The 23,966-nt window shown below is 33.9% G+C and overlaps 1 protein-coding gene and 1 pseudogene across 1 annotated transcript; one reads left to right on the top strand and one right to left on the bottom strand.

The window, feature by feature from the left end:
• The first annotated feature begins 1,900 nt into the window (after nucleotides 1-1,900).
• Nucleotides 1,901-8,326, top strand: LOC148586391 (protein FAR1-RELATED SEQUENCE 4-like; annotated as a pseudogene).
• Nucleotides 8,327-11,475: 3,149 nt separating this feature from the next.
• On the bottom strand, nucleotides 11,476-17,784 carry LOC132177487 (two-component response regulator ORR21). Its single transcript, XM_059589831.2, has 6 exons — nucleotides 17,307-17,784; nucleotides 15,779-15,931; nucleotides 15,264-15,662; nucleotides 15,007-15,083; nucleotides 12,752-13,927; nucleotides 11,476-12,118 (listed from the first exon to the last, which is right to left on the bottom strand). The coding sequence occupies exons 1-5, from the start codon at nucleotides 17,527-17,529 to the stop codon at nucleotides 12,752-12,754; spliced, it is 2,028 nt and encodes a 675-aa protein (XP_059445814.2). The 5' UTR covers nucleotides 17,530-17,784; the 3' UTR covers nucleotides 11,476-12,118.
• Between the last annotated feature and the right edge of the window lie 6,182 nt (nucleotides 17,785-23,966).

Genomic DNA, 23,966 nt, shown 5'->3' on the forward strand with positions numbered 1-23,966 from the left:
TGCATCACATCCCATAAACCTAACCATGCAACATTTTGACAACATTTCATCAAAACAATTTGTAAAGTATGACTTAACACAATTGAAATCGTTGAAAATATACATAAAACGTCTATCATCATAAAATATTTGGGTCGACCTAAAACATTTATATTATGCTTTAAAAACAATTAAAATTCTATTCTTTTGCTTAGTAAGAAATATACTTACAATTATCTTGAAAATGACTCTCAACTCAAGCTTGACACTAATATACCGCATCGCATGTCACAATTAAACACAACTCATAACTCAACTTTAGCTCGATCTAGACAAGCCATGATGCTTAATTTTACTTAGGCACTCAACTCTCATAACAAACCATGATGTTCAAGGGTCCAATATACTACCCATAAACTAATAAAGCTAACCCATAGAGGGACTTTAGGGTTAATACTTAAAAATCTCAATTAATGATACTTAGAGACATTTAGGGTTCAAGTCTTACCTTGAACTAAGTGGTGAGATTGAAGTCTCGGCACTCATGAACTCTCTCCAATAGGCAAAAGCCCTAAAGAAATTGTCAAGATTAAGCACTACATTTTAAAAATGTAGCTTAACTAACATAAAACTAGGGTTTACAGAACCAATCGGTGAAAATGAAGTTCTAACATTAAGAATCCTTAGACAGTCATGCAATGGATACGTGCAGATTTGATTTGTTACCACTTGTCTTATTTGAATTTGATTTGTATTAGAATATAATAAGCCTAAAGGATTTTCCTTGTATATTAATGTATATTTCCAATTCAGTTATTCACGTATATATGATTATAAATAGAATGCCGTTGCTGTGTTCTGGTCAAGTAACCAAAACCATTTCACTATTATTGTGTTTATGGTACGTATTAGAGCTTTCATATGCAAACGCCTACTCTCTATCATTGTTTTTTTCAATGGCTTCCTCTTCAAACACCTCCTCTAAAACCTCATTCACTCAACTCCCTGCTCTCAAACTTGATGAGCATAATTATTTTCTATGGCTATCACAAGTTGTTCCTACATTGAAAAGCCATGAGTTAATGGACATAGTGGATGGTTCTGACCCATGCCCACCTCAAGTTATACCTGATGCATAATGCAAGGATCGATGTTCCTAATCCTAACTATGCCATTTGGGTCAAGAAGGATCAATTCCTTCTCAATTGGATAAATGTAAATCCTGTTGAATCTGGTTTAGCCATTGTTTAAGTCCTCATCATCAGCTGTGGGTCTCCCAAGGCAGGGACGAAGCCAACTTTGACATGGGTAGAGGCTAAGGGCCAAAAATTTTAGTGGGTATGGGTCAATAGGCAAATAATAATAATAATAATAATAATAATAATAATAATAAAATAAATTCCAAATTTTTTTTCCCTTAATTTTCTTTTTTTTCCTTAGGTTGGGGGGCATGGCTTACACCGGCCACCCCCAGTTCCGTCCCTGGCCAATGCTCCCAATGGCAACAAGTTAATCAGCCCAATACTTGGCATTACCTCAAATACTCATAGCAGAATTTGATTCCCTGGAAGTTGCGTTTCAAATGAGAAACATGTGACCGAGATTGAGATTGAGAGGCAAACCTACTTGCCAAAGATTTCCACACCAGCCAAGAGGTGTGAAGACCATAAACAAATGATTATAAGGGGGAGAATGATATATATATATATATATATATATATATAGATTCGGTCTAAGTATATATGTATATATATGTAGGTAGATAAAGATTCTTGGTCACACGTAAAAGATGTAGAAATGTCCTCACATTACCGTCTTCTGCTGCAAAATGACAACATCAACAAGCGAGCGTATGTATTTTTTTTTTTTTTTCATAAAGTACTCTTCTTTCTGTTGGTTCCTATCATACTCTCCTAACAAGATGGCCTTTCTCAAAATTTCCCAGGAATTGGCCTCCCTTATGCCCTCTTTGCCTCTTAGACTTAAGGTCCGTTTGAAATTGCAGTTTTAATAAATGAAATTTTAAATTTTGTATTTTTGAAATCGCTGCTTTTTAAAATCATAAAGACGTTTGGTAAAATATGTTAAAAAATATTCTTTTTATTAAATATTTATTATGCAAAATCATGATTTTGGATTAAATTCATGTCTTTTCAAATAAGCAACCCCTAGATTCAGTGCTTTTTAAATCGTAATGTCAAACGCCTTACGTTTTGTTATATATTTTAAAAACACAAATTATTCTTACAAAATCGTAATCTCAAACGTATCCTTAAGAAAGAAAAACCATTGGTTTGCTCGAATTATCTGACAGAAATCGAACCTTCTCATTATGAAATTTGCAAACAAGCTCATTGCTCATTAGATTAGGATTATTCTCAATCCATCCTCTACCATTGACATTGGCATAAATCAAAAAAAGGATCAACATTTCTATTAGACTTTTATTGTTGTCACTAATGGACCTAATTTGGCTCCATCGCATTCGTGCGGTCCATGAGCAACGCTCTTGAATGCTCTCAAGCTCTAGACTTGTCTCTCTCTCCTCTTGCACTTCATGTTGCTTGCTCTCCCGCTCTCCCGAGGTCTCTCAATTATAAAGTAGGCTATAGTTCAAGTTTGGATTAGCATATGTTCAGTAATTTTTTCAATGGTCCAAATTTAATTCTAAATTTATAAGAAGAAAAGAGTGAAGTTAAATTTGGACTGTTGAAAAAATTACAACACATATATTGTATTTTTCTTTTTTACAGCACCCAAGCCAATTCTAACGGTGTACAGGTGGTGCATCATTTAAAAAATTTTAAATGACGTGAAACTTAAGCAACATATACATCATTAAGTGTTGGGTAATCAAATTTGGGCCAAGAAAATGGTTAATCTTCATTTCAAGTAAAATGGAGAGTTGTATCTTTAGTTGGACAACCCCAAATATCCTCCTTTGTAATATCATTGAGTTTGCAATACCCTCATGGCCTTATTTCAAGACCCAGAATGACAAAAATACTGTGCATAAAATAAAAAATTTCGAAAAACAATAATTAGAAAACAAAATTATAAAAAAAAATGTGAGAAAATTCAGATAAAAAAGCAAAAGGAAAAATTTGAAAAAAAAAAAAGAAGAAAGGAATTATATATATATATATATATATATATATATATATGAAAAAGAAAATCTCTAAATTAGAAAAAGTGAAAGGAACATTACAAATATTGAAATATTGAAAAAGACAATACAAATAAGGTAATTACATAGAAGAAATATAATTTCCCTAAAAATTAAAAAAATTAAAAAAAAAAAAAACAAAACAAAAAAGAGAGAGACATCCCAAAATATTTTTCCCCGGTGAAAAACAAATTCCAACTCTAACGTGAGCTTCTTTCTCCACCCCCCAAAACACTTGAGCCTTTTTTCTCACCTAAATAATTTTAAGGGTAATTACCTTTTACTATCATGAACTACCATGCTTTGTCAATATGCTCCCATAAACTACCACGCTCACCACCCGGCCACATCAAACTATCATTTACTTACCAAAATCCTCCTTCCGACAGTCAACCTTGTTTTAAAAAAAAAAAAAAAAAACTTATAAATTAATTTAAAAAAATATTAATAATAATAGAGGGGTGGCTGCTGGTTGGGGGAGGCCGTGGCCAACTTGCCACCCCCAAAGGTGGCTAGGGGTGACTCGCCACCACCCCCAACCAGATTTGAGGGTGGCACGCGAGCCATCCTAGAGGTGACTGGTGGTGGCCGCGTGTCACCCCCATGGGTCGAGGGTGGCTATGAGCAGCCACTAGCTATTTCTGGGGTGGTTCGCTGATCGCCCTCTCCCCCAAGAGTGGTGGTTGTTGTCCCTCTATTTTTTTTAAAAAAAAAAAAAAAAATAATAATAATAATTAATTTATAAGTTTTTTTTTTTACTTTTATATATTTATATTTTTAATATGTTTATTTATTTTTTATTAAGAGTAACACGTATCATCATTCTATTGATGATGATGCAGCACGCTAATTGATTCGTTAAGTGTTTTGATGGAATTTGACTGCATGGACTAAATTGTTATTTTGGCCTACCCAATGACTTTTGAATTATTTTTTTGGGAAAAGTCCACATAACCCCCTCAAACTACTACTCAATTGACAATGTCTCTTCTATACTTTCAATTGGTACAATATCTCCCCAAATTAACAAAAAATTGTCAATGCTCCCCACAAGGCTAGCAAAAAGACAAAAATACCCTTATAAATTCAAAAAAAAAAATAATAATAATAATTTTTTTTAATAAGAAAACGAAAATTTTTAATTTTTTTTTAAATAAACGATAATTGTTTTTAAAAAACTAAAATTTATATTTTTTAAACGAAATTTTTTTAAAACGGAAATTTTTATTTGAAAAATGATTTTTTTTTCTATATATATATATATAAAACAAAAATTAAAAAAAAAAAGAAAATTTTTAATTTTTTTTTATTATAAAAAGGAATTACTTTAAAAAAAAATAAAAAAATTATTTGGTGACCCCTTGGATTTTATGCATTTTTTTTTTTTTTTTTAGTTTTAGGTTTTTTCTAGAATTTTAATATTTTGTTTTTTATTTTATTAAGGGTAGTTTCATGATTGGGGGAATATCTACAATTTTTGGTAGTTTTTTTTTTTTTTTTTTTTTTGGGGGGGGGGGGGGGGGGGTAGGGACATTATCACAATTAAAAGTTTGAAGAGACATTGTTAATTGAATGATAGTTTGAGGGAGACATTCTCAATTGAATAATAATTTGAGAGTAATGCTACGGAGCAACACTCCATCCACATTTTCCTTGATTAACCCAACCTGGGTTAACTACATTTTAAAAAAAAAAAATAAAAAAAATAAATAATAAACCCACGCGTAAATGAAATTTCATTTTCCCTCCCTCTCTGCACATCTCCCACCCCTCCCACCCTCTCCCACCTCTCCCCTCTCCCGCCCACTACCGCCGCCACCCACCATAAAGGATGAGTCCCAACACGAAGTAGCAGCGCCACTACCCACCATGACCTTTTCCCTTGTAAGAAACTCTTCTAGAACTTAAAAATACTTTTTTATTTTCTTATACAATAAAATTTTTGTGCGTTTGGATAGAAGAAATTGCAAAAAATGTGGTGGAAAACCTTTGGAATTGGAACTTTTGAACTTATGTACATACCCAAATCTGACACCCATACCTTAGTGCAGAAACAACAATAATTTTCTAACTTAAGCACCAACAATAATTTTCTGAAAAATCTCTGTACCATTAGAAATCGTTAAGAATTTGCACCATCACCAATAATCTCTACAAGGGCTGAAGTGCCCTTTCTTTTCAGAGTAACAAATACACTGCCTCCTTTAGCAGCCCTAACCAAAAGCATGGATTTTTAACAAAATATATAAAAAAAAAAAAAAAAAAAAAAAAAAAAAGGGCGCAGAGCTCTGTTCTAGCGAGGTCAAATCCAGGCCATTAAAATGAGATTTTTTTAACATAGATCAAAACATTTGGTTTGTCTGGTTCTTCAGCAGTAATGAAAATTTCAAATATATGCACAAATCCAATACTGTTCCAAGCATTAGGGAAACACCACCTAATTTTGTAGTTGTTATATTAACTTTGGGTTAATGTTTCTAAGTTGATTTTTATTTTATTATTTTTTTTTTATTGTAATAATTCATAGATTGACGCAGAAAATGAATGCGAATAGGAAAATTTACGTACACATATTCCCGCTGGTGATGATCTGCCCCCTCAAATTGTCATTGAAAATGGTTTGTTCGGCTCTTCTTCTCTTATTTGTACATTTTTTTGCATCATTTATTGTTTGTTTATTTTTTATTTTTTATTTTTTGTGTTGTAGATGAAAATGAAACTATAAGTAATGAGGACGATAATAATGGCAAGGGTAAGGGCAAGTTTGAGTGGAAGCTCATAAATGAAGACGAAAATGTTGATTAACCTCAGCAAGGTATGGCATTTAGCTCTATGGAAGATCTTCGCTCATATTATAGGCGGTTTGGTCGGAAAAGAGGTTTTGGAGTGGTAATCAAAAAAGTCACTAGAGACAAAATCACTAGGGAAAGCACACGTGTCACCCTTGCCTGTGGGCGTCAAGGCAAGCCATAACCCAAGACAAGCCAGCCAAATCCCACAGTAAAAATGGATTGTAAGGCAAAGTTGAATGCAAAGTTTGAAGGATAGTGGTCTGTGACTAGTATAGTTATTGACCACAATCATGATTTAAGCCCAAAAATGGGAAGATATTTTAAATGCAATAGGAATTTGAATTCTAATGTGAGAAGAAAAATTATAATAAATGATATGTCTAGTATTAAACTGAGTCAGAGTTATAATGCTCTTGCTGTTGAAGCTGGGGGGTATGAGAATCTTCATTTTGTAGAAAAAGACTGCAGAAACTTTATTAACAAGGAAATGCGCATTCGGCTTAGCCAAGGAGGTGGTAAAGCACTTATAAACTATTTGAATAGGATGCAAGCAACCGATAGTGGTTTCTACTTTAGAGTTGATTTTGATGATGATTCTAGATTGAAAAATGTGTTTTGGGTTGACGCAAAAAGTAGGGCATCATATGAAAGTTTTGGGGATGTCGTGACATTTGACACGACATACTTAACTAACAAATATGGTATGCCATTTGCTCCATTTGTGGGAGTGAACCACCATGGTCAGTAAATCCTTTTTGGGGCAGCATTAAGATCTAGTGAGGATATAGAAAATTTTGTATGGTTGTTTGAGAATTGGTTGAATTGCATGAATGGCCAAGCGCTCATTGCAATTATAACAGATCAAGGTCAAGCTATGAAAAATGCAATTGCAAGAGTTTTCCCAAGAACCCGACACCGATATTGTCTATGACACATTTTGAAAAAAATTCCAAACAAACTTAAATCATATTCAAATTATGTTGCCATTAAGAGTGCCATACATAAATGTGTTTATGAGTCTTAAACATGTGGTGACTTTGAGGTAGGATGGCAAAGTCTACTAGATAGTTATGACCTTAATGATCATGATTGGTTGCGCCAATTATATAATGACCGGACTTTTTGGGTACCGGCATATCTAAAAGGTGTGTTTTGGGCTGGTATGAGGACTACATAGCGGAGTGAAAGTATGAATGCCTTTTTTGATGGCTATTATCCGTCTACCACTTTGAAGCAATTTGTTGATTAATATGATCTTGCTTTACGGAAGGTTGAGAATGAGACTCATGCAGATTTTTAAGTCTTTTACTACTAAGGTTCGATGTATAACCTTCTATCTTTTTGAGGAACAATTTAAAAACTTTACACCAATACCAAATTCAAAGAAGTTCAGGTTGAGATAGTGCACAAAATTTATTGTACTGTTTCCCTTTTGACTAAAGAGGGTTCAATTTGCACTTACCAAGTGATTGAATAGGTAAAAGTTCAAAATGCAGTAGTTAAAGATGCTTATGTGAAATTAGTAACATATGTTGTCTACTTCAATGTAGATGAAGATGAATTTGAAGTAAAATGCACATGTGACTCATTTGAATCAAAAGGCATTGTGTGCAGACATGTCTTTTCTGTATTGTGTGCACTTAACATTGTATCTTTGCCACCCAAATATTATCTTGATCGTTAGAGGAAGGATGTGAAGCAAAGAAATACTTTAATTAAAAGTAGTTTTGATGCATTGAGTGCCAACCCCGGAGTAGAAAGATATGACAACTTGTGTAGACGTATGCTTACATTAGCAGAGGTCGCTGTAAGAAACGTGGATCACTACACAAAAGTCAATAAGCATATTAATATGTTAACGAAGGAATTAAGTGGTTCAAGTCCACCTTCTTTTGCACTTCCAGTCGTATCTTTAACATGTAATGAATCCATTGATGATGTTGAGTTGGCGGTAGATGGTGATGAAGTTCATAGTCCCAATGTAGCTAAAAAAAGAGGAAGGTTACCGCATAAAAGGAAGATGTCTGCGGTGGAAAAATTGACAGTGAATAACTCACGAAGAAAAAGCAATGAGCCGTGTAACAGTAATCCCAGTCAAATGAAACGAAAAAAGAAGGTTACTTACTTTCCTTCTCATATTGCTTGATTATTATTATTATTATTAAAAAAATTTGTGCATTTCTTAACATTTTTCCCGTTTTTTACTTAAAGACTTCCCATGGAGATGATGTTCCACACAGTGATGTTTTTGAAACTCAAGAGAGTGCAACTACTCAGGTATTAAATGAAAATAAATAAATATTTTATGAGATTTGGTTTATATTGTTCTCTGAAATCTTGAAATTGAACTTTGTAGGATATGTGGCCACTTGCTCTATTGGAACGGTGATTGGAATGGAAGGCCTGCAAGTTAGAATACATCTTTTTTTTTTTTTTTTTTTTTTTTTTTTTTTTTTTTATGTTTTGGCACTTTTTTGTTGTTGTATAGACTAGTGAATGTGGATTTAATTTCATTGTAAATGATACTCGGCATTTACAATATTGTAGATATTTGTAGAAGATGCCTCACTTTTTGTGTAAAGGTGAACTATGATTGGATTTGTTTAAATGTTTGGGGAATTACGTGGCAAGGAGAAGTTATATAAATGTGATATCCAATAAGTTAAGAAGCAAAATTCTGCATTTTTTCTCTACTGGCTGAGGAGTGCTTGTAATTGGATGCCCTGAGTGTGCTGGTTGATTATGATTATTAAGTACAAATTTTGTGCAGACTTCATTTCTTCTTTGATTATGTTCATATTAGCTTATTTGACACTTGATAATATTTCAAAAGATGTTGAGGATTAGACCGGTAAGTTTGGGTTAACTCATGTGCCTGGTTTTTTTGAGATTTTATGTAGATTTCATATTAATGTAATCCATTAGTTTACCAACTAGTCGGAGGAATCTAATGAAATTGTATACAAAATGTATTGTCTATCTGGGGTTTATGAGGTTGCTAACTTGCTGTAGCATTTCCAATTTCCTCCATTTATTCTCACCTTTTTACATCCAATTACAATTGCTGTATCATTAATTCCAATTTCTTCCATTGCACATATTTTGGCCACCTCACAATGCTAATGCATATATGCTGAAGTTATATGCAAAATTTTGCTTCTCAATCAATCAAGGCAACATACATGAACTTTAATTAAAGTACATTTACTCTCCAAATTGTTGATCAATGTGATTGTAAGTTAATTTACAACACGATGAATAAGTTCATCTTAACATCAGCTTACTACCACTATATTGATTGTAATCACTAACATAAAATAGTATAATAATGATAAAAATAAAAAAAATAAAAATAAAATAAAAAAAAAATAAAAAACTAAAGCTGCTTGATACATCTTCTCCCTAAATTGGTACAACTTTACTTTAGTTTGATACAACTCTTAACTTCAACTGAAATTGGACAGATTGATTCTCCATTTCACTACGCATTCTATCTCCTGTGTCATGTAGACGTTTCATTTCAGCACGCATTCTTTTTTCGTAAGTGTCCATTCCACCGAAGTTTTTTTTTCTATCCAGAAGGTCCTTACATAAGCAAGAATTCCACAATAACATAGCAAACATCCATTTGACGCATTGCTATTTGTAGATATTATTTTTCTGTTTGTACCTACACAAAAGATACAAGCTAAGGTGAAAATGATGTAGAACAAGATACTTTCGTCCAAAAACTACATCCAATATTTGAAGAACAGTTATCATCCAAAGAATTACCAAAAGGTATGCTCTACCCTGCAGTTTTTCAGCCAAATAATTACCAATAGTTATCAGCCAAAGAATTACCAAAAGTATGCTCTACCCATTAGTGGAATATTGGGTAGATGTATCTACCTTGAAATATATATGGATCAGCAAACGTTAAGTCTCAAACCTACAGACAAAATGCAAGTTCATAAAATTTCCTTGTATGACAGAAACTGAAAGAAAACTGAATTGTATAACAAACTATCTCCATTTGAAGAAAGCCATTTTCTGAAACAGACCTAAAAGAAAAATAATCCTATAGAAACAAAGGTGTATATAGATGTACCAAAGGAATTTGTGAACCGATCATTGAAAAAGCCAGATCAACGCGATCAAAATGAACCAAGCAAGCCAATTCCAACACCCATCCTTCCAAACTCAAAACAGGGGTCACAATCACTATCCCTTTTTTTTCAATAACATTTACCTCATCGTACATATATTTTAATTCACTCAACCATCACCCTAAACCTCCATAGACCCAAAGAAATTCTTTGTGAAAGTAAAACCCCCATCAAACATACCCAATTTTTTTTTTTTTTTTGGGCATTTTCATAGTTTATTTATTTATTCTGAGTTCGATCTTTTAAACATCATAATGTACAGAAGGAAAATTTGTTATCAGAAATAAAGAAAAACTACAAATTGAAGCCCTAAAATTCTTACCCATTTTCCAAATCAAACACAACAACCACCAATTGAAGCCCTAAACAAATAAATCAACCACCAATTATGATATTTGCCTCATTTAGGCAATTAAATCAGAAATAAAGGAATAATCTTCATACGTGTATACATACCTTCTTCAACTGGGTGGGAATTGCCAGCGGTGTGACGTGGGTGGCATTCAGTTGATGTGGTGGATGGAAGTGGCCGGTGGTGATGTCGTTTAGTGGGCGTCGCCGAGAGAGAGGAGCGTCAGAAATTTTAGGGACTCGTCCAATCTAGTGCCGTGCCGTGGTGTGTGGGCGTCTCCGGTGAAGTGCTCGTGGAGGGACTCGTCCCTCGTGGTGGGCGGTGGCGGTGGTGGGAGGCGGCGCGTCTGATTTGTACCCGCGAATGTTGGTGGTCGGCGGTGATGGATGGTGGTGGTGGTGGTGGTCGGTAGGAGAGGGTGGGAGGGGCAGGAGAATTTGGGGGAGGGGGGAAAATGAAAAAAACCTGATGGGTTCAAACCTAAAGCACGCGTGGGATTTGTTTTTTTAAAGGTTGGGTTAACCGAGGCAAATGCGGATGGAGTGCTGCTCCGTAGCAATACTCATAATTTTAGGAGGGTATGTAAATTTTTTTCTAATTTTTATTTATTTATTTATTTTATATTATAGGGAGAGGTTTGTAATTTAGAACACCAACCACATAGACCAATCTAGAATTTATCCTTTTTTTTGTTTAAATTTTTTAATTGTGTTTTAGGTTTTTTTTTGGTTTTTTTTTAGTATTGAAATTTTTTTTCTGTCATTTAATAAAATCTAACGCCTAAAAAGAAAATATTCCATCAAATTTAACAAGATTTCCTAACATTGACGAGTTTTGGTAAGTAAATAGTAGTTTGATGTGTTCAAATAGTGAGCGTGGTAGTGCATGAATCATGTTGATGTAGCATGATAGTTTATAAGGGTAAAAAGTAATTACCCCATAATTTTATCTCAAATCACCATCTTTTCAGTTACTCATAACACTTGCGTTAACGAAAGCAATTATTGGAACAACACAATTCAGAACAACTTGATCAAGTAGTAGCAACAATGCAAGCTTTGAGCCCTCAATTTGAGGTTTCCAACCAAACCCAGGTTATATTAGTTTAAGTTTGGTTGGTCAGCTTACATGCAGTAGCTCAGAATAGAAATAAATAATATATTTACAACCAGCTTAGCAGATCCAACGAGTAATAAATAAATGAGAAATTTCTCAATAACGTTAAAAAAAGAAAAAAAAAAAAGAAAAAAGAAAAAAGCCCTAATTAACTACACAATTATGCAGGCAAGATGCCACCATGCTGGAAACCAATTCAAGCTGTTGTCTGACACAACTTATTATTCCTACCCTAATTAAAAAGCTAATCCTACTCTCCTACACACGTGAACCTGTTCACAACAAGAATTCCTTCTAAAAGAAGCTTCCACAGTGCACCGAGTTTGGTACAGCCACTGCCAATCCGATCTACCCTAAAAATATTAAGAATTACCTACACTTCCCAAAATTTTTCTCTAAAATTTACTTTCCAAATAATGTCACAATCTATTATTTTTTAAAAATGTGTGACCATATTCGGTGAGCAAATTTTGAAAAGAAAAAATTGAGAAGTGTTGCATTCCTCTGACAACAATCCCTTCTCAGCATTTGACAATAAGTTGCAATCTCACCACACAGTGCAAGCCTGTTGAAACAAAAATTGGAATTAGACCTCCAGGAAAATAAAATAGAATGAGACATTCGAGCAATGTAATTAATAATCATTCGTGTTAATAAAGATCAGATCTACAAGCTGAATTGCATTTTCTATCATATGCAATAACCAAAATATAAAATAGTGTGAGCAAGTAAAAAGCACAACTTATCCAAAAGCCATATTATGGTCCTCCACAGATGAAACTAAAAGAAAATCACCTATAAGCATGACTACCAAAGAAAGGCTATAAAATAAAAGGATGCCTTATAGTAGAGAGATTGTTAAGAGCATGTTTGAGATTGCATTAAAAAATAGAGATTGTCTCTAGAAACAGCCAAAAAGAGTTTATTTAAAAAAAAAAAAAAAAAAAAAAAACCTCATTTTCAAGCTTCTCCCAAAACACAGTTTTGAGCTTTTTTAGAGCAAAAAAGTAAAAAAAAGGTTTTCCAAGTTTTTACAAAACGAAATAATTTTTTTTGGGCACATCCACTAAAAGCACTTTTTAAGTTTCATAACGCAATTCCAAATAAGCTCTAAATGCACAAAACCGAGTGAAATTTAGCACGCACATGCATATATGGCATAAAGAAATATACACAATAACCATGTAAACCAAGTTACCTATTCTGTAAAAACACTCGTGACATCATTCGACGAAAATTGTTGTAATATAGAGATGCCCGGTCTTGCATTATCCATAAAATCAACACTTGGCTCTTGCTTAACTCTGTTGTTCTCCGCATATAGTTTTCCATGGCTCAAGTTATTCATTTGTGATTCAAAATCATCTACTGCAAATCGACTTGGAATGCAAGTACCTTTACCAACAAATCCGAGATTCCGAAGAGGTCCTTGATCAAGCACTTCTCCTCTTTTCGCAACATAAGAAGCCTGAATATCATGCATACTAGGAACAATTCCTGGCAACTGTCTGGCAGCACTAAATGTAATGGTGGCTTGACCTTGCAGACCCATGTTAGTAACATTTACAGGGCAAGACGACACAGAAGGAGAAATAGAACCTGGGGCTGAGTAGCCATTAAGAACTCCTGTACTTTTCATAACCCCATTAGAGAATTGTCCTATATTCAATGGGGAATTATTTGATTGAGGCGAGAGAAGACTGTAATCAATAACAGAACTCCTGTTAAAGCTACAATTCTGACCGACTGAAGCAGGACTGTTTCCTGCCTGAAAATTGGCAGATGGCTGAGAGGGAGCTACAAGGCAAGATGGCTGCACATTGATTGAACGGCTAGGCTCAGAAAGCAAAGACTGCTGCTGCGATTCTTGCTGCTGTTGTCGCTGCTGCTGCTGTAATATATCCATCAACATGTTGCTATTCTGAGCACTCATCCCCCCAAGATTGTTATTAGGTGCAACTGGACCAAGGTTATTGGATGGCCACGCTCCTAACCCAGACGAAACATCTTCCACAGGAGGAATGATTGATTGCTGATAGTGTTTCGAAACATTTGATTGGCAATTTACTAAGGGCTGACCAAATGCCACACCATGTTCAACAGGGATACGCTTGGGTCCCTGTAAAGATGCTTGTAGAAGAGCAGGCTGCTCCATTGCTGCCACTAGGTTACCTGCTGGTCGACCTAAAAGCTCCGCATGCAGGGCTGCCAGTGTTTGTGGTGCGATTTGACCAGAAGCAGCCAATGCTGGGATGTCAAATCGTCCAAGTGAACCCAGTTTCACATTTGGGTCCACAGACCCACAAATGGTATTAGAAACTCCACTCTGCTGTTGAGCTACTCCACTTAACCTCTTCAAATATAGCCTAAATTTCTGCAAATTGAAATAGGATTACGAATCTTAAAATATAAGAAGTGGGATTATTCATTTGAGAAGTAATATAAAAAGATCACGTGCAAATCATATTCAGGTTAAAACAGAATTTAGTATCTCCAATATAAATATACAATGTTTCCCCATCATGTAAAATCAAGGTTCATCGCTATTGACATAAAGAAAAAGGCAGTAAAGCTACGCACTAGACAGTTCATATGACTTACTCCAATCTGATTTCAAATTCATCAAGATAGCTAAAAATCAACATAAATCCACAAGTGGCTCATCATTATTTAAAGGCTTACACTGCAAAGGGAGTTTGAAATAGTGGAAGCAATAAACCCTGAATCCACAGGGTTTGGAACCCATCACAGAATAAAGAAACTCTTGACAATTTTTTTTTTAAATGGTAAGTTACACACACCTGATGGGGACTTGAACCTACAACCTTCACCCTCCACTTTGCTACAAAGGGAGGAAGTCCCATTTGAGATAAAGCTCATTGATAACAAATTGTATTGATAGAAAAACCGAAGCATTCACCATTTACAAAATACCATCATAATGGACGATCCAAAATCCTGATGCTACCAAAAAGAAAATTTACAAAAATTACGAAATAAAGTAGAATTACATAACACTTCCCAAGCTATTTTAAATAGCCTAAAAAGGGACAACAGCAAAGGAATAAGCTGAAATAAACTGAATATCAAACCTAAAGGGATACCTCACTAAAAAAAGGGCCTGGAAACTGATGAAAAAAGTAGATTAAAAGCAGGCTCCACAGGCTGTTTTTTTAGGCTTTTGCTTGTCAATCAGCTCCACAAAGTCCATGGCAACCAGTTCTACATCGGAGTAGGGCACAAAGCGTAATACTGTCGTATTTTAAAAGCAGACATAGTTTGTTCTGACACGCATTTGACTTCTATTCATAGAGAGTATACACATACTCCCTTCTACTTTTAATTTATGCTTTAGAGTTCCCTACTTCCTATTCCTCTAGTGATAAATTCCAAGTGCGTATAAAAATTATCACATGCAAGCATAGAAGATTGATAAGTAGGGATGAAATAAACCTGCAAATGGCTAGCAACATTTTCTCTAGTTAAACCAGGTACATTCATCAATTCCAAAATTCGCTTTGGCACAGCCTCTGAAATGGAAGGCACAAACTTCTAATCAGAGATGATCAAAAGAAGTAATAACCATTCACAAAATGAAATATACCAGCAGACTCTACTGTACTGTCCCCCTATCCCCAGCCCACAATATACAACATTAAAAGAATTCTTAAAAAAAAATCTAAAAAGAAAAAAGTAGATGCAGATCATACTATCAAGCCCCAGTTGGTTCACAGCACTGACAAATTGCTGATGGAGCTCCACAGACCAGACTACACGTGGTTTCTTGGATGCAGAAGGATCATCACTTTCCAATCCAAGTTCATCTTCATCTTTAGCATTGCCCCTTTTTTTCTGAGCTTTCAGCATTCCTTCAGATCCATCATTACCAGAGGAAACATATTCAGTATCATCATTCCCCCGCTTATGCCGGTCATTCTCTTCCAAGCTGCCTGAGTGTTCATGTTCTTTATTTTCATTCCATTTTTTCCTAACAACATGCTGCCATATATTTTTGAGCTCTTCCTCACGAATAGGCTTAATCAAATAATCACAAGCCCCATGTCTAATTCCTCTCATCACAGCACTTGTTCTCCCATCAGCAGACATCACTGTAGAATATATTGACATGTTAATGTATGTAAGCAAAATTTTCAAACATTTTTGTGGGAAGAAAATATGATACTCACTATTTTTTTTTGATAAGGAAAAAAAATATGATACTCACTAATAACAGGAAGATCCATTTCTAGCCCAACAAGCTCCAGAAGTTTAAAACCATCCATATCAGGCATATGTACATCACTCAGTACCACATCAAAACACCCCTTCTTCTCCCGTAGGAGATTCAAAGCAACAGTAGCCTCAGAGCAAGTGGTAACTGTAACCAATGAAAAGAAAGTGTTAAAAACTAAACAAAATTCCAACACATAACATCCCTGATTGAGATTGATTTATATCATATCTAGATCCTTACTACTTGCTTCGTCATGTATGCAATTTCATAATAATATTCTCACAAGCCTGCCCTATTCAAAAATTGTGGAACATATTACACAAATATTTTCTCGACCATTCTGAACATGTGTAAATAAAGCACCAAAAAGTCTCATATCACAATCCCAGAAACTCTAAAAGACAAAACTTCTGTTTTTGAAGCAGTCAAGATTCATAAATTATTAGCTTCCAGATAGCATAATAAAGTCAAATGAGCTACACTACTGGGTAAACAAGAGAAAGTGAGTATATACTGTCTGCAGATGTCATGGACAGGACTGCTTATATTATTAACTTTACTATAATTCACGAAACTGCTGCATAAGAAGTTTCTTCCAAAGACATGTAACTTGCCAGTACAAAGAATTAAAGTTATTTTAGAAAAAGTAGGGGAGAAGATTGAAGGGAGAGGGGGAAGAGATGAGACAACCCCCCAAGAAGGGGTTAGGAGAGAGAATGATGGAGTAAGGGAAGAGAAGAGAGGCTGGAAAACAATGCAAGCAGCTCTATAAAAATTTTCTTTTAACATCAAATTTAGCACCCCCTACCTTCTTTTCTAGCCCTTACCACCTAAAAAGACCCATAAACAACCCTAGAAAACGTAAAATAAGTCCTAAAAAATTCATGGAAGTTTTTATAAGAATTTCCACTACAAACTAGCAAAAAATTACAAATATAAATCAATAAAATTTAAAGATCTCCTAAAATCAAACATATATGAAAATATAAGCAAATAAAATTCAAATACATAGTATATTCAAGATAAAACCGCATCTCAAACATAATATTCACAAACACATTTGCAAAAATATTAAGATTAAATATGTCACAGGACCTGAACAATCCTAGAGCGATGATTACTATTACATCCTAATCTTCTAATTGAGAAAATAAGCTTGCCTATATATCCTATCTCACTCTGAAACAAGCACAAACCAAAAGCAAAGGAATTCACCACACACACCCAAGCAGGCACCAAAATCACATATAAAGCAACCAAAATTGAATCTTTATGCACTAAAACGACGAACCGCATACTGCGTGGCACAAACGAAGTGAATCAAAGATTCAAAGTAAAAACTCCCAACAAAAGAAATTAATTACAACTACACCCAAGTTCCAAGCAGCGGCACGATAAAATTTCTGACCAACCAAACTTGTGAAATTGACCGAATTGACAAGTTTTTACAAGAAAACAGCAAGCAAAGCCTAATTAACCGGTGGTGAAGTGAAAACAAAGAGATTGGACGGCCACGGACCGTAATAGCGGCAGCGGTTGAGCATCTGCTCAAGAATCTTCAGGCAAGTAAAGTCGTCGTCGACCACGAGAACCCTAAGGCCCGCCGGGAACTGATCGTGAACCCCAACTTCAGCAGTAGAAGCAGAAGCACCCCCGCCCTTGCACGAGGACGTCGAGGAGGCAAAGCCGCTCGCCCCGCTTGTGGTCACGTTCGAATGCGACACTCTCTGCATAGCCGCCATCGCAACTCAAGAATCTAAAGCCCAACTGAGCCCACTACTCCGCGCCTCTAAAAGTGCGGGAATTGACCATTTTTATCGCGTTTTGGAGCCAGATCTGTTATAGTAAGCCCTATCATCCGAGAGAAAACGTGGGAGAAAACGAAACAAATTAACAGATCCGGGCGAGAAAGGAGTGGGAGTTACAGGGGTTTGATTTTGTTGGGATTTTTGTGTCTGAGAAAAAGCGGAATTGAACAAAAAGAGACACAGACAGACAGAAAGGTGAGAGAGAAAGGTTATTATATATAATAATATTTTGTTAAAGCTCATTAATTATGTCCTTGTTTTCTTTTTTTTTTTCTTTTTTTTTTATTGTTAATCTGAGGAAACTTACTAGGGTAAAAAGGTCATTATATACGTCAGTATTGCCGTTGTCATTGTTTGTAATTTGCCAGTTTTTGTATTTCTTTTTCCTTTTATTGCTGGTATTTATTTATAGGGTAATTGAGAGAGAGAAAAGGAGAAACAGAAAAGCTGGAAATAATTGGGGTTGGAGTTAATGAGAGGAATGACGAATGAGAGGGGTGGACTGGTGGTAGTGGTCCCTCGCTGCGCATGCAAAGTTTCCTGTCATTGCTTTTAACCAGCCTCGCCTCGCCGCTCCTCAATCAGATTAGAGCATTTTCTAGTGAACTTTTATTGAAGAGAAAAATTTATTTTTTCAATATACTTTAAAAAAGGAATTAAATAGCAAATCTTTTATATATTTTTCTACCTTAGTTAACTATTACTTTTTTAGAAAAAAAAATCACATATTGCTTCAAACTATTACCTAACTGACAATATTCTTTTCAAAGTTTTAATTGCGATAATATTTCTCCTAAACTACTAATACATTAACAATATATTTCATCGAGGTCAGAAAAAAGATAAAAATAACTCTAAATTTTTTTTAATAAAACAAAAATGCTCCAATAAATTTGAACAAATTTAATTAATTCTTTGTAAGAAAAAAAAAACAATTTTTTTTTTCTTAAAAAAAAAAATTTACATCCCCTTTCTTTTTAAAATAAAAAAAAAATTAGTAAAGCTATTTTCGTCATTGAGAGGAGTTTTTGGTAGTTTGGGGCATTGTCACAATGGAATATTTGAATAGGAATGTTACCAAAAGTGGTAGTTTGAGGTGAGTAATGAGTATATGATTTTTCTCCTATTTTTTATTAGTTTTAGAATGGGTTGTAGGAAGATCTAGAGTTAGAAGAAAGAAGTGTGTTGCATTCAAGTGGAGGAGTGAGAGGAAATAACATTTAAAAAAAAAAAAGTAGGGAGTGGATTTTGGCTCTTCAAATGTGGGGACGTTTGTTTTTTTCGACAAAACTAAAAATATGGAGGGAAGTAGGGGGTTTATTGGAGCATGTGTTTTATTTTTATTTTTATTTTTTTTTGTAAATTAGCCCAAATTTGACTTAAAGTGATATTTAGTATGAGTGTGTATCGATTTGGTCGGTGTCGGTAGAAGTATTTTTGCCTATCAATTCATGAAACTCGATTAATTAACCAACTTCATAGTGATAAGGAATTGTTTCAATTTTTTCGGTTAATCGGTAATAGTGGGTCGGTTATAAGTTTTTAAACTAAGATTTATTAATTTCTTTGTAACTACAAAATCAGTAAAGCATATGCTTTATAAATGAAAATAAAAAATAAATTCATGAAATATGAACCAAAAGGACAATCACAAACCAGATGGACGAACACTACAAGGAAACTTACCAGATAAAATTCAAAATTTACTTAAAAAATAATTAAGTTGGTTAATTGTCAGTTAACTGACAAAATAAAAATTCTACATCCTACCGAACTGAATCGATGTCGAAATAATATTTATATTTCACCTACTGACCATCAGAAGTTAGTTGTCGATCGGTGATTGTTCGGTAGCGATTGGTAGACGGTAAACGGTTAATCTGTTCGCCCCTAATATTTAAGGAGCTCATTGTGAATGCTCTTAGCCTCCATTGTCTCTCTCTTGTTTTCTTTTTTATTTGAAGAAAGTCCACATACCCTCAAACGATTGGTTTACCATCTAATTGATAATGTATCCGGCCTACTAACTTTCAATTGAGATAATATTATTTTTCAAATTATAAAACATTATCAATATCATTCCCAATGATGAAAATAACTTTAATAAAATTAAAATTAAAAATTAAAACAATTTGAAAAATAATATTAAAAATTAATCCAAAAACTAATAGGCACTTCGACATTCGCCCAATGATCTAAGAGTAGAATAAGAAATAACTATATAGCATTACTCAGAAAATTAATGAGAGAAAGGTGGTGTTTGATAACTTACATATCATATATATAAAAGAATAACTACAATCCGGTCTTGGTATAAAGTGTGTATTTTACAGTGTCTAATAAAAAGAGATACCTCAGCTTTTCTAACAAATAATAAAGAGAACGTCGACACATAAACAAAGCACTCATTCAAGAGAAACCATCTCTTTCTCCATGAATGTGCCGAACACCGCTTCCCGTATTTCCTTAAGGCCACCGTCCCGGGCCACCAATCAGTTTGTTTGTTTCGTCTAATTGTTCATTTTATATGTTTCGTCTGATTGTGTCATGAGCAATTTATTCTTCATTTGTTCTTTTACAATCATCTGTTTCGTCACTTTGGGCTTTCTAATATCAATTGATACAATATTTCAATAGGTTTACAATGCAACCTTGATCTTATGGTTTCTAGCTCGACCAGGTTCAACCAATTTTTATTTTATTTTTTCTAATTAAATGCAGGAAATGGTTACAAGAGATCGATGTTCAACCAACTAACATAGATAATAAAGGGCAAAGAGAAGAAGAAGAAGAAAAAAAAATCTACCACACAAGTGACCATGCCTAACTTTTTTAAAGTCATAAATTAATAATAACATGTATCACATTTTTATTAGATATGATGTGACAAAGTAACGGATTCTGTTAAGTTAACGAAAATTAATTTTAAGAAGTAAACTGTTATTTTGGCCTGCTCTGAGGATCTATAAATTATTTTTTATACTATAGAGAATGATTTGTAATTTAGGTTAACTACAGGAACCTATAAATTATTTTTTATACCACAGTGAGTAATTTGTAATTTAAGCTAACCATATGAACCAATTTTAGATTTATCCCATGATTTTATGTTGATTGTAAATAATAAAACCCCACATAAATCTTGTCGTTAAAAATTCTTCAACATGAATCTTAGGTAGTATTTTGGCATTGAAAAACATTGTAAAACAACTTATTCATGCATAAAACAATTGCAACAAATATAAACAGTGTATGGAAAAGGCCAGCATTTTGTGAGCTTCTTACATTATGGGTTTATTTGGATTTACAGTTTCAAAAAGTGAGGTTTAAAAAATAGCAATTTCAAAATTTATAATTTGAAAATGTGATTTTTATAAACGCACTTATATGTTTGAAAAAATAGTGATTTAGCCTTTTAAAATCGCAGTTTAATTTTTAAAATCGTTTTTTTTTTTTTTTTTTTTTTTTTTTTTTTTTTTTTAAAAAATGCATCCATTGTCTGCCTACGATTTGAAAACATAAAATTATTCACATTTTCAAACCATCATTTTTTAAAAATACACTTCGAAATGAGACTCTTTTTAAGATTTTATTTGAAAATGTGCTTTGGGCTTGTAGAATTGTGGAGCCAAACGGACTCTTAAAGTTCTTTAGCATTTAGATAGGAGTAATATTACAAGTCTCTTTTGTGTCTCTCTTGAGTTCCTCCTAGGATAATGTGCTTATTAAATGCACAATTGGGCTTATGATTGATCATTATTGGATTTTGATCAAATTGTGATTTTAATAGCCATATCATTCTTGATAATTATTGGATTTTGATCAAATTGTGATTTTAATAGCCATATCATTCTTGGAGGGACTCAAGAGATATACAAGAGTGACTTTTAAAATTACTCTTTAGATAGGTCTCAACTCTCAAGTGCAACTTATGTCGAGTTTTGTTAGTTTTAGCTAAAAGTCACTAAGAGTCCGGCTTGTGGTGATTTTATAACTATATGGTATATATTTATGCTATTAAAATTTCAAAATTTAATTTAGAATCAATATTAAACTATAAGGTTTATTATATAGTAGTTTTTTTTTTAATTCTCTGATTTGATATTTTATTATTAGGCAACAAGTTTATGAAGATATTATTTTTGGTCCTTGGGAATTGACCTTGTACTAAAATGGACCCCATGGTTTCAAAAGTACCCTTAAGGACCTTAACATTTTCAAATTGTCCAAACTGGCCTCTACTGTAGCACTCCTCTTCAAAAACATGAAATTGAAAATGTAAAATTTAGTAAGATAATGATAAATGTGGGAGAACGTGAGTGTCACAAATTGATAATTAGCATGGGTACTTAAGCAAGTGGCTACTAGAGCAAAGAAAGTGTTTTAAGTTTAAAAATAATGCATACTATGAAATCTTGTTCAAACCAAATTTGGTCTCGTATGAATGACATAAAATTTAGAGCACATGCAAGATGGGTGGCATGTTAAATAAAGACTCATTTGACTAAGTCACATCATTTAAAAAAATAGCCATGTCAGCACCACGAATGATGGAGTATGGAGGAGATTGCAGCCATGGCATTGGAGGGCGAGCAAAAGGCCTTGATGCCCTCCAAAGCCGCCAATCTAATGGTTGAGATTGAGCACGTTGGGGTTGGGGTTTAAGTGATGACTGTACATGAAGAAGTCTTGGACTGGGCGGAGCTCGTCGGATAACATGAGGCTCAAAGCCTTGGACTCCATCACCATGAAGGCGGCCCTAGGCCTCGATAAAACATGTTCATTCCTCCGTGCTCGCGGAACTTGTGGCATGCCGCCAAGTCCTTCCATGGCGTTGATGAAGTTCTTGCCATCCAAGGCATTGGAGCTAGCTCCTTTGTACGAGAAGACAAAGCTTTGGGTTCTCTCCCTCTCTTTCTATTCACTAAGGGAGAATCTTTGACTTCTGCTATGTTTATATAATTTTTTTCGGATTTTTTTTTCTTTCTATTTTTTGGTGAATGGTATGATTGAAAAATCTTGGTCAAATGAAAACATTTTCATTTGACCAAAAAAACCTTATTTAAGCGGCGTAAAATGGTTTCCCTATTTTATTTTTGTAAACTATTTTCCGAGTTTGAATTGCTCCTTCTGGACTCACAGTACCCAATTTTCTTCTCGTACGCACTCTCTATTTCTCATTGCCGGAGTCACTACTAAAGTATTTGTCAGAGCCATCGTCGGATCTGTCATTGGAGTAGTCTCCGAAACCGTTACTAGAGGTGTTGTTGGGGTCACAGCCATAGTTGCCGTTGCCTTCGCAAATTTCTATATGAGCCAAAAGTTGAAAAATATTTTCAACGAAAAATAATTTCATTTTTAAATGATTTGGAAAAAGGTTAAAAATAACTTTCTTTTTTTTTTAAAAAAAAAAATCTAAATAATTCTTTCTGATTTTAAAAATTTTATTTCCCAACCCAATTTCAAACAAACTGTTAATTAAACACCACCATTTTTTTCTATGGATAAGTGCATTAGTCCTTTTTGTTTTTTTTTGAAGTGGTGGGGGATGGTTTCATGGCATGAAATAGACAGGACTACAGGAGCATGGGATGGCTTTGGATCTAGACGCAGTCCATATTTGAGCTGGGACCCAATGAATTCAATTCTTTCAATTTTTTTTTTTTTTAAATGAATGATACATTTTCTAATCATAATTTTTTTGGTTACTACACATGAGATTACTAATTCAGCCTCCTAATGTTGTCTTGAACGACGTTTATAACACTACAAAAATGTTACATTAATCTTTAAGTATCGTTTAAATTATAAGCTTTTCAATACTTTCTCTTTACAAGCTAATTTTTAAGAGTGAGCTCAATTTTAAATTTGTATGACATTATCAAAATATAAGAAAGATTTAGAGCATTCCTAATAGTTACTAGGATTGCTACCGTCTATCTTGGATTCAACAGTAGCAATTCACATAATTTATTATTAATCATAAATGGTTAGTTTTTCTTCATTCACACCTCTCTATGCAAAATAAATAAATATAAATGTAAATTTTTTTTTTAATATTATAAGAAAATATAAATGAAAACTATTGTGAATAATTTTGTTCTTTAAATGTGAATAATTTCTTATACATTAGGAATGCTCCCTAGTAAGTTTATATAACCCTTTCCCCTCATTAGTTAAGAAAAAAAAAAACAGAAAAAAGACAAAAAAGAAAAAGAGAAAGGGTAGATGCATGTCTTCTTGATTGTCACGCCGATTACAGCTAAGATCCATAAAAGAAGCTCTTATGTCTACATCAAATATTTGGTTCATGAAACCTTACTGGAGGAGGAGTTCATTTACAACTACAAGATTGTTAGCTGGGTGCGGTT

This window comes from Corylus avellana, chromosome 4 (assembly GCF_965113065.1).
Source record: "Corylus avellana chromosome 4, dhCorAvel1.hap1.2, whole genome shotgun sequence".
Classification (NCBI taxonomy): Eukaryota; Viridiplantae; Streptophyta; class Magnoliopsida; order Fagales; family Betulaceae; genus Corylus; species Corylus avellana.